This window comes from Opisthorchis viverrini (genome assembly GCF_000715545.1).
Source record: "Opisthorchis viverrini unplaced genomic scaffold opera_v5_93, whole genome shotgun sequence".
NCBI classification, from domain to species: Eukaryota; Metazoa; Platyhelminthes; class Trematoda; order Opisthorchiida; family Opisthorchiidae; genus Opisthorchis; species Opisthorchis viverrini.
In genome coordinates, this window is record NW_008751750.1 from 1,019,831 (window position 1) to 1,031,538 (window position 11,708).

General features: G+C 39.5%; 1 protein-coding gene across 1 annotated transcript in view; it reads left to right on the plus strand.

The window, feature by feature from the left end:
* Nucleotides 1–11,346, plus strand: part of T265_13706 (hypothetical protein) — a gene marked incomplete at both ends in the record, with an annotated part of 22,100 nt that extends 10,754 nt beyond the window's left edge. Inside the window, 4 exons of the mRNA XM_009170126.1 lie at nucleotides 4,381–4,776; nucleotides 4,815–4,988; nucleotides 9,123–9,340; nucleotides 10,749–11,346. Of these exons, the coding sequence (XP_009168390.1) occupies nucleotides 4,381–4,776; nucleotides 4,815–4,988; nucleotides 9,123–9,340; nucleotides 10,749–10,872 (912 nt within the window). The remainder of the gene's footprint in view (nucleotides 1–4,380; nucleotides 4,777–4,814; nucleotides 4,989–9,122; nucleotides 9,341–10,748) is intronic.
* Between the last annotated feature and the right edge of the window lie 362 nt (nucleotides 11,347–11,708).

Sequence of the window (11,708 nt, forward strand, 5' to 3'; positions counted from 1 at the left end):
ACCCCGCACAGAATCTATCTTGTGCATACCAGGTTGGTAGGTATTCCCAGTATATATATATATATATATATATATATATCAGTAGTGACAATGAGGTAAACGAACGTGCGAACGCACTGGACATTATAAGAACCGCAATATTAAAAAGGCACCTTAAGGCATAATTTGCAAAAATGGTTGTTCGGAATAAGTGAAAAGTGCTGACCAGTTTTCTTTCGAAAACTGTTGGTTATGAAGTAGTTGTCGATTCGGGCAGCAAACGAAGTCTCCTTCATCGGTAGTCAGCATTCACTGCAAAACGTTTACCCAATGGCGGTGTGCAGAAAAAGAATGCGCGCTAGTTCAACAGTGCAATAAACTATGCGAGCAAAAGGAACTGAAATCATAGAATAGCTGCTCATCTAGCTTCGTTCGATTGAGGAACAATTTAAATTTAGTGAATTTGTAATCATGAACCGGGCGGGTGAAATTTTGTCAGATTAGTGTGCATTTGGAATGACACTAATGGCAAGAATTTACATGCAACTGAACCCCAACGGTATGTACAAAAATCTTCCCAAGAATTCATATCACATCCACTCTATGAAACTTCATCCACAATCCCTGAGTTTGTTGAACCTTGAGAAATTTTGTCCGCTTTCTAACAAAATGTAGTTTCCATCATAATTACAAGCTCTTAACTGTCACTATTGATTTCGGGCAGTTCAAAAGTGGTCATATCATGGAGTGCAGCCAGTGACAGGATAAAATACATAACCAGTTAACGAGCACACATTTGGAACTTTAAAGTATTTAAAAGACCGATAAGATGCTATCTTATTAGGTCGTGGTAGAGGAAACGAATTAATCAAACTGCATGATCGGAGGATAAGAGGCAGAGACGACAGACTCAGATGGTCAGCTGTTCCAAAAGATGCAAAAATGCAAGTCCCATCACGGCTGCGGAGTGAAAAAACTCGAGGCAAAATATTACTTACAAATAGGGCCCTTTTGTTCCACTTTAAAAATAAAAATCTCATCCAGCCTGTTAGATATGACCAACTCATCCTAATATAATTGTGGTGAGATGGAAGTAATTCTGTACATCAAACCAGGTAGATGCTTTTGAACTGCTGGAGAACGATTTGACTCTTAGCAGAATGGCACTTCTACGAGTAGGTTTAACGTTAATTAACTGTTGGCAAATGTATCGGTTTCGGAAGCGATGGGTTTCATTTGATGTCTTATCACGTGAATATACCGAGAACAGTGATGCGGATGTAACTTCAATGTACAGTTCCTGTTCAGGAATGTACTAAACAGGCAGAAAGCAGCATTACACCGTATTCGACACTTGATTGCCTACCCTACGGTTGTTTTCAAAAGGAAACCACGATGTTCGTTCCCAAATGAAAACCTACCGAAGGCGTCTGTTTCCATAGTCTACAGCTAATGTACTCAAATGTCTGGAAAGAACAGATGGTATATTACAGTTGTTAGAAAATTCAACGAAAACTCATTCTGTTATCGGTTTCAATATTGTAGCAGAAACAGATGGATCGATTCTCTTCCTTCTTCCTCCTCCTCATCATTAGTCTTGAAAACCACAAAAATGATTGAGGTTATAACTGTCACAATTTGTTTGCCGATGATCTGGGAAGGTATGGATAGATAGCCACATAGTCTCATGATGCTGGTGGTGGGGAATTCACGGTGTTTGTTAGAAGCCAACTTGGACCTAGTATTGAATACTGACAATACTGACCTCCATGTCACCTTGATCGGGAACAAACTTTCAGCGGAAAGCAGAAGAAGGACCTTGATCTAAGACTGTGTGATCCTAGATCGTACTTGGGACGAAAAAACTGGATGTAAAATGTCAGGAACTTTCTTTCGGATTTTCTTAAATATTTGTCAATCAGTTTTCACTCAAGCTAGACGTCAATTTATGTAGAAACCACTGGTGGTCCTTAGGACAGTAGTGATTGTAGGAGGCTTGTGAATACATCATTAGCTTGAATAGTAAGCTTCAGGTTATGCTACAAACACATTGGATGATTACTAATTTTTTTCGTGATTTCAGAACAAAATTAGCACGGGTGAATCACTGTATGCCTGATGTTAACAATTTATTTAAGGCCTACCCGATTGAGCTTTTCACAATCGAGTAACAAAAATGAGGAGCTTAAGCACACACCATAAACGATAGTCTGACAGAGTGTTGTGCAAGTCCAGAGCTGGATGCGCATATCTGAGAGGCAATCAACCTGTCAATAAGGCATGAACAGGAAACCAAGTGCAGTTTGAAAATACACAGTTAAAGTTTCTTTAGAATCTTCATTGTCACGACTGCTTCGGAAAAACACAAACGTCATTCTGTGACAGAGTAGACTTATTTTGGACTGATATCATGTGAACGGATTAAAATACAAGCTACCAATGAATAGCACGCCGGACTCAAAGTTATCATCTGGCACAATGTACCATCAGTAGGACTTGTTGCAATCTTCAACCGGATTGCGTAATTGCTTGACAGCCCTCTGTCTCAAACAGGAATATATCAGGCACTGTGGAATGTGAGGCTTTTAGACTATTTACACAACCCTCTGCTGTACTTGTCCCGGTACCTTACTGACCTTGACACATAAGTACAAGTTATTACAGATAGTTGATATTCCAAAAGATGATTTCGATATCTCGTATCAACGTGTACCGGAAGAAAAATATCCGATGGGTTTTGGTAGGATTTACGTATGTGCGTTTTGGCTGCAACGTGATGGACAGAACTTATCCGATTTATTCAGTCATTTCCTAGCGGAAGCGTGTCAATTGAACAAGCAATTGGTGTACTGTTGTTAATGATGACCATGTTGGTGCGGTCGAGGAAAATCTTGTCAAATGCAGCTATGTACAGGATTATCTGTACAGCATATTTTTGTCATCGGTTTCCTGGCTGAAACTTATATTCTCTTCACAAAGTGAACTCCCAACATTCTACTATTTAGATTTTTCCCTATAAGCCTAGTTACAGTTCACCATATTTCAACGTCAAATAGACTTCTGCATCTACCAAAAGATATTTATACTTAGAAACAGCTTATTTTCAATAAGACAGTCAGAAGAAGGACTAAAGGCGCCTTCCAACATCCCGTCTAGTTGCGACTTGCAGCTAAACCTCAGACATATTTATTAGTAATGGTGACTGGATCCAAATTAAACGCTGGTGCTATGTATTTTTTGACTAGCTTTATATGTTATTACTACCATTTCACCAAAAAAATACGAAACCGTTCTCATTGCGACTGTGTGACAAGTTAGCTTTAGCCTGAATTTCTCGAACTATGCGGCTCAAAAGCTATAACAGCTTGGAGCATCTGATCTGATGGCATTCCAGTAATAAGTCATAAGGATTTTCCAGCCAGTGGTTACCGCAGACTACTTTTGGAAGTTATTGGAGCGAAGAGTATACGAGATCAAATACAGAGTAGAATCTGGTGCGCCGAGAATTGTTGAGTTCAATAAGCAAGTGGATTGCTAAAGATTGTGACCTGCAAAAATAAGGCTCCTTCATCTCCGACAGAATAATCCATTATGGCCTTAAACGTCGGTATACGGAGGGTGATACTGACTACAGTAAACTGACTCAAAGAGGCAACTTCACTTTCAGCACATTTCTAGTCTCCATTAGAATTAGACACTTATATACTCGATATAAAATTGACTGCTCTCGGGGAACTATGGTTTGTAGTTTGAAGCCTGAGGATGGATATTTGCATGAATCGCTCGTTTACTGTATGGCCTAGTCATTGAAGAGAATTCAATAGAAAAAGCTAGTTTTGTTAATGTTACCAGCTACTGAATTTTTAAACTCACCGTTCGCCGATGGTGAAAATGATGTTCCACTTGTTAGCCAGGAAGACAGAATGAGAACCAATAACTAATCAGAACTCTCCAGCCGAAAAAGTAGCTAAAACGATTGGCACAAATGTGACAAACTGTTTAAGTGAACAATCATACAGTTGAACTAATGGTTGATAACCAAAATAAGAAGGTAAACCTAACGAAGAGGCCGCAGTTACGAACTGTTAAACAAATCAATCTTCACAGTGGGTCTTCTTAAGTATTTAACTTGCACAGATAATTCTCTCGAGTTGAACAAGATTCCCGACCATTTTTAAAGCTACTTCGGTTTCTTCGATAAAACTGAGCATTCCTGTCTCATGATTCACATAGTTTGGACAAACAAGCTTGTTACCGTGGTTTATATCACACAAAGTTTATTCGGACAGTCCTTTGGACTCAACTTTGGAAATGCCAATAGCCACTTGAGTGCCAGCAAACTGTTGTACAAAATGACCTAAGGCTGACACGCTCATTCATTGTTTTTTCTGCTTCACACAGAACTTGGAAGATAAACATGCTCTCCGGACATCACTGGAAGCAAAAGTCAACAAACTGTGGACAGAATTCAAGACGTCACTTGCCTTGTACACCAAAACGACGGACGAGAAAATAGTCTACTTTGAGAACCTAAAACAAAAAGATGAAAAGTCAGCCGCCGAAATCGAAATGCAGATGCGGAAACTCCAACGAATAAATGATCATATTGCAATTGTCAAACGTCGTATGGCCAAAGTTTCGAAAGAGTTTGAGGAGAAAAATCGACATCTAAAGGAGGAAAGAGAAAAACTAGTTACACACTTTCAGAATCTAAAAACACAGCTAACAAAACTACGGGAATCTCAACATGAGAAATTGGTAAAATTGTCGTTTGAAAGTGGTGCTGCAATCAAAAAAGTAAATTCACACTACATCACCCAGATTACCATTTTCAGGTACAGGGTTTATTAGACAAGGCTGAGAAGATTCTCAAACTGGCAGAGCATTGTAGGAAGTACGAGACGGAGGAAGAAAAAGTCACACCGTTTTACGTCTCCAGTTTGACAGCCGATGAAGAGCGGCAAGTTCAAGAAGCACTTCAGGTTGAAGGTGATGAGGATCTGGCCCAGGTGGGTTAATGGTGCGTGCTAAAATAAGTTTACCCATTTATCGAATGACAGGCACTTGCTCACTTTTAAAGATGGAAGACGGTGGTTCAGAACCGTTTGTCCTTGAGAACAGATATATGGTATTGGGCGAAGTTGTTCTTAGTGGCCTACTCCAATGTACTTTAAATCATAATCAACACTGCAACTTGGAATACGCCTGACTTTGAGTGCTCAGCACCTGAGTACCACCATCACAGTTGATAGCAATACCGAGGCAGAAGGTTGGCGCTTTACTGACGTACAATTATGTCAGTTGATTTGGATGAAGCTTTAGATGGAAAGAAGAAAACTGAAGCACGAATAAGTCTCTACGGCTGGCGCGTTTCAATTATTCTGGTTGTCCATTCCATCAACATACAGTTGGCCTATCCGGATGGAAAATTACAGCAACGTACTGTAAACCGACAGGTTTTACGTGAACATGTGGTGCGCCACACATGTCCAAATGGCAACGAAAATTTGATTACAAGACTGCGGTTTCGGTATACAACTATACGGCCCGCCTAATCAAAATTTCAGGCAGGCACTCTAATGTTTACTTCATCCCAGAATACGAGCTATTTTCGGCGAGCGCAATCGCCAATTCGAACTTTTAAACTTCCAAGCTCCCATGAAAGGCTTTCAATGTGGGCGCAAACTACCAAAATAAGAGGACAACTGGAGACAGGCAATATATTTGCTTCCAACTGTGTTGTTCAAAACATCGGGTAAGTCAAACTTAAAGATTTTCTACTGGGAAAAAATGTCTAAATGTCTCGCTCTAGTAGGCACATAAATAAGCTAATGCATTCCAACTTTAAGAACCAGCTGATATTCTCGTCCTTGATAAGACGAGATGATTTTTCAGGCGTTTTCACTGGCAAATTCGAACAGAAACTTTCATTCTCCAAGAGAATGATGAAGTTAATAATTTCCCTCTGCCAGGTAGCTATGGGAACATCGGAAACAGTCAGAAACATCCTCTGTCACATGATACAATCTAGGTTTCAAAACCTAGGGGTAGTTTGCTTGCTAGTCATACCTTCGGAGAATCGGTAAAACATTGAAGGGAATAACCGCAACATTGATGGAGTTTCTAGGTAAACAGCTGAATAAAACTATTACCGTATTCATGATGCTTTAGGCATCGGACTGGTCCTCGTTTAGTGAAGAAGTTAGCATTTAAGTCCCCGAAAAATTCATCTGGTGCCCTGTCTTCTGGTTGTGCAAAATAAATTTCAGTCATCAAATAACACACAATAAAGGTTCCAGGTAATATAGAATGAATGCAAGCGACTAGAAGACTGAAGTTGAACATACATTTTGGCCTATTGGCCCTGCATCACAGTTTGATACTAATCAGCTGATGGAGCGGATGGCATAACTTCCTGTCACTGTTGGATCCTATCGATTTTTCAGAGAGGTACGTTTGGATATATATTACGTGAGAGAATTATAAAGTCGTTAATGTCTTTTTGATATGGATCTAATCCCAGTAAACGGAAGTACTGTAAGGCAGCAGGTAACAAGTCCATTTTAAACATATCCTACTTCCTACAGTGAAATTACTTTTCAAAAAAATCAAGGTGTACTCGACAGGTCGATGGCAGCATCAAAATTTTTATGCCCTAAAGAAAGATTTCTGCAATATTTTCCTATTATTTCACCTCAAAACCTCTGTAAGTCAGTTAGCCATAAATCCAATAAATATGTGAATGAAGTCTCGACCAGAATCTCTCAATCTCTCCCATAGCACTTTTTGGCTCAGTTTTTGGGTACCAGATGTCTTCGTGTATTTGCTATGATGATATACTGTACGAGATCTCAACCAGATGAAGCTAAAAGCTTCCCGGATCAAAACTCCCACGTGGAGGTTCTGGAAATCGCAAGAGACTAAGGTATTCATTGTCTTCTCCCTGTATTCCATCTTCCTATATAATCGACGACTGACGGTTCCACGCAGCAGTAGTAACTGCTATTGTTGTTTTGCTTATATTTTGATTTCAGAAAGCTTCTACTCCAAATGCGAGCACACTTGATGCATAAGAAGCTAAGAAGAAGCATAAGAAGTTAGAATTAGGGACCGGTGCAAGACTGATAATCCTGTCATTTCCAAAAGTATCTTGTCATCAAGAGTCGATGAAGGAACTTCGCCATCTTAAGTAATCAGGAGACCTTGAATATCAGTGTAACAATCACGGAGTACTACGGCTATTCCGTCAGTTGCAGAGAGTCACCCTACGTCGGAAGAAACAGTATCATTTACATTTGCAAGATAATTGCTGAATAAGCGAAAGAACATCAAACTGAGTTGGGTTTTGCTTATTTAGCTAAAAGTGTGTGACAAAAAGTGCAACAAATAGTCTCCAAGTCTAAATTTCCTATCCACTTCATCGGAAGGATCAGTTTTTCTTACTGACCTTCAGCATCTTAGAGATAATCCCTATATTGTGCTTTTTCAGTTAACGTAGCCGTCCACAACAAGAAAGTGAGCGTGGTCGCTGTACTATTGATGCTAGAACAAAGTTTATAGGCTTGCATTTCTACCAACCATATAATCCCTCTACTTTATTTTCACGGAAAAATCGTGGCCTCAATGACAGAATGCTGGCTCTTTAGTTTGCACGTACAGTAAGATAGGTCGTAACAACCTAGCACGCGAACAGACAGGAAGCTTAGATCCATCCGGGCCGATGGGATCATATGTCTGTCCTTGTATTCTTCAAACTAGCATGTTGCACAGACAAGTAGGAACGCTTTCATTCTTTTGGTAACTTACTTTTGAAATGTGGAGTTTTGAGGATATGGGCTAGTTAGGAACCAACAGGATCACGAAGTAGGTTAAAGGTTTCCGAACCCTCAAAGGGAAGGGAACAAGAAGAGATACGGAAATGTTACCCCTCGACGATAATATATTTGAATTAATCACGAAACATAAGTTGTTTTCAACTGTTTTTTGCGAACGAGAGACAAAGAACAGTCAAACGGCTATGAAAACAAGCAGCGTCACAATAGTCTCATAGTTGTTGTTCCTACAACGAATAAGATTTTCGGATGTTCTATTGTCACGACTGTTCACGTAAGCCGCGAGAAATAAAGTTCAAAACGTCCGCGTAAGCGGAAACTGTTAAGTAAGATGGTAAATTCTCAAATAAATTCGCAAGAGAATTTGAAACTTCATCATTTCTAAGTAAATATTCGCTGTTGGTGTAACGGCAAAAATTCGAGTTATTGAAGGGCAGTCTTTCTTTCATATGAATGATACAGTGATTTTTTCAGAATCTGACGCCGGAGTCAGTGAACTGGTTACATGCACTAATTCACTGATGACCAAAACGTTTTGCAAATATTTCTGCCTTATTCAGAGCCAAAAATCAAGGTTCTAAAATAATTCTTTTCCAGTACTCCTTTGGATGATTTCTGGAACGTCGGATGGCTAAATTTGAGCACAATATGGTTTTTATCCTTGTGAAGTTTTGAATGTTCAGAAATTAAAACAATACCTGTGATGATGTGAAAAAGCACCAGTGATGCTTCGCTGCCGCACATCCATTAATTTTTTGAAAGACATTGTGAAGTAAAATATAACAGTGGACGAAAAAGTACCCTAGTACTGAGCACTTTCTATGATTAAGTGATTTTTCACATGAACTGTTCATGCTTCTCACTGATCACTGACTGCATTTATTTCAATTTTACAGATTTGCATTGCTCGTGATGCGCTGGCATCGGCAGAGCTTAGAATGCTCAATGGGAACGCATATGAGACTATGTTATGATCACAGATATTTCGTTTTTAATTAGAAAAATATGATATTGTGAATGTATGGGCTGTTTTTTGCGCGTGTTGACTAATAAATCGTTCCGTTAACAAGACACATTAACCATTCGTGGCTTGACGACCAGTTTGATAGTATCCACTAGATAAAAAATCACCTGGGAACCTTTCTCCTTAGTGGACCCTTCACTTACCCACTTTGATCAGCAATCTTTCATTCGAACCTTTTTTTAAACAGTATTTCAGTTTGTTTGTGGAGCAACGAGTTTGTAAGTTGCAAACAGCTCTGCTCCCCGTAAGATTATACATAAATGACAATGTGATATAATCCTTTGCAGATACTGCGACAGTGTGCACCACTGGAAATGTTCTGGAGAAGATTCAACAAGGTTCAACTGGATCGCCTGGCGATGGTGAAAGAACATTCCATGCTAGAGCAGGAGAACCAACAGCTAAAGTCAATCCTTCGACAGTATTTGGATGGGATCTCTGTCAATCCGCAAGTGATTGAGAACAAAAACAGTTTGTTGGTTGTCAATGGGCGCTCTAATGTGAAGTAAGTCATGTCAGGTTTCGGGATTCATTAGGTAAGCCTTAAAGAACTCTTGCGAGTTCACCTCGCTACACGAATTTTAACACATCCTGACGTTTTTGATATGTCACACAAGGGTAAACTTTGAGCAATCCTGATCGGAATAGCAAGGTATTGATCTAACAAGCTGAGATGCACTAAGTTGCATGGAATACTTTGAGTTTCCCCTATTAAGATCACAGAGAGATATGCTTTTATTACTTTAATATTGGGGTTATTTTTTTAATAACATCAGGGTATCCAAAAAGGGAAACCTGCTGAAATATATCTGGAATAAACATTTCGACAACCAAATTCGAAGAAAAAACGTACAAGTATGTTTTGTTACAATACAAAACTGTCCTACGAAGTGACCAACGGTTGTTGGAAAATGTTCACAATGAACAAGAGAATGACAACTAATTTTGTTCCTAATGCTGAGAGCCGAACGATTTTCAATTCATAAAACCAAATCAACTTTTTATGGATTGAACTTTATCCAGATGTAAGAAAAGTTTCATTGGGCAAGAAAAATAAGGAGCTGATGAGCCGACGGTGTTTCTTGAATCATACGACTACGCAGGTTAAAACTTTCAGACTGAGGCATTGGGGCTCTTTTGGTCTAACCTAGCAACCACCTCCTATATATGCAGAATCTTGCATCCACTCGCACAGATCACAACTCCTTGTGTCTAGCTGACCGCGTTTAATTTACTCTGACCACTTCATTACACGTAGCTGATTTGTAACGATGAGACAGACCTATTTATGCGACGGACGGTAGTCCTCTCCATTAGGTTAGTAAGCACTTCACTACAACCATGGTTTCACCGATGAGGTCGAAAATACTTTACCTAGGATATGAATGCAGCCAGCCCAGGTTTCAACTGGCCTCTAGAATGAAAGCACCAGATCATAAAAAATAACACAAAGCGCCTTTTCTAGTTTTTCTTTTGGCTCATGAGGAAAGTGTTTCCAATTTTCGGCCAATATGGCCAACCAGATTTGTGTTCTTTGATTTGTTCAATATAGCGTTTGTTTTGTCCGTTTGCTGCGCTGAAAGGTTAGGTTGCAGTCATTTCAACACTACTCTGGGTGAAGTTGTTAGTAGGTTGTTGTGAAGTGAAGCAGAGTATGATGACAGAGGAATTGCTCTGAGTAGTTTAATTTAAACACGTACCATTCATCCGGCCTGAGCTTCGATCGTGATTGGTTGTTTTTCGTATGGAGAACTGCTAAATGACTCATTAGCTGGTATTCTGTTTGGCTGACGTCCTTGGGATTGTTGACCTTATCCACTAAGACCCCTCGTTGGTACTCAGCGAAAGAGCAATGACGAACCAGGCAAACTGAACATCTCCAAAAAATTTTCACTCGCTCATGCATTTTTCAGCCGATCGCGGATGCTCGATGACCCACGAATCAAGGTGATCCCAAAACCACCCCCAAGGAAAGAACTTATCACTGTTACTCCAGATCTCACCGTCAATGGCAAACTGCACGTAAAGCAGCAATAGCGTTAATTACAAATCGAAACCAGAGGAGTCAAAGCGCGCATTTTATTTCTCCACTCTGCATTCTTGAAGTTAATTATACGAACACTGTCTCCCATTTCTGAACTAGGTCTCGGGATCGCTTTGTGTGCCTTAGTAGTTGCAAAGCGTCCCCAAAAGCAGCATGATGGGAACTGATGAGAATATTTTAAGAAAGCCTATTACTTTTTTTCAGGACTACCGCAACACGCATTTTAGCTTGTATCAAATTTTCATGTACATTTTTGCCAAATACAAACAGTGGTCAGACAAGCAGATATTTTCTGTTTTTTTTTTTAATTTGAGTCTGCACAAATTAATTATCTTGTAAACTGTATACTCTTCAGGTTGTTCGATAAACTCCATTTGAAATTCTTGCTTGATGTTGCTAGATAAGTCTAGTGTTCGGTAAGCAAAATAGAACCATTCCATTTTGTGCAAAAATTCCTTCTCATAGGGTGATTTAGAAGAACTCTGAGGAAACTAACGGTCTCCGATGGTTTCTGTTTTATATTATGTTGACTCCCCCAACATTTACGAAACGTGTCATCTTACAGGAGTTCAAATAGAACTATTTTCTTCATTAATTTGTTGTTTGTAAAAACCCTTCGTAATCATTCAAACAAATCGTGACTTTTACGGAGCAAGACGCTCGCAGAAACGAAAAAAAGCAACTACTATTCTAGCTAACAAATTCAGTTGTTAGATATCGCCCTAGTTCAATCTGTGTGATAACCCAGCACACCATACGCCACTGTCAATTTGTGGCTGACCACACCGACTTGCTCATTCTGTAAACTGCAGTACTAGTGGATGTCGTT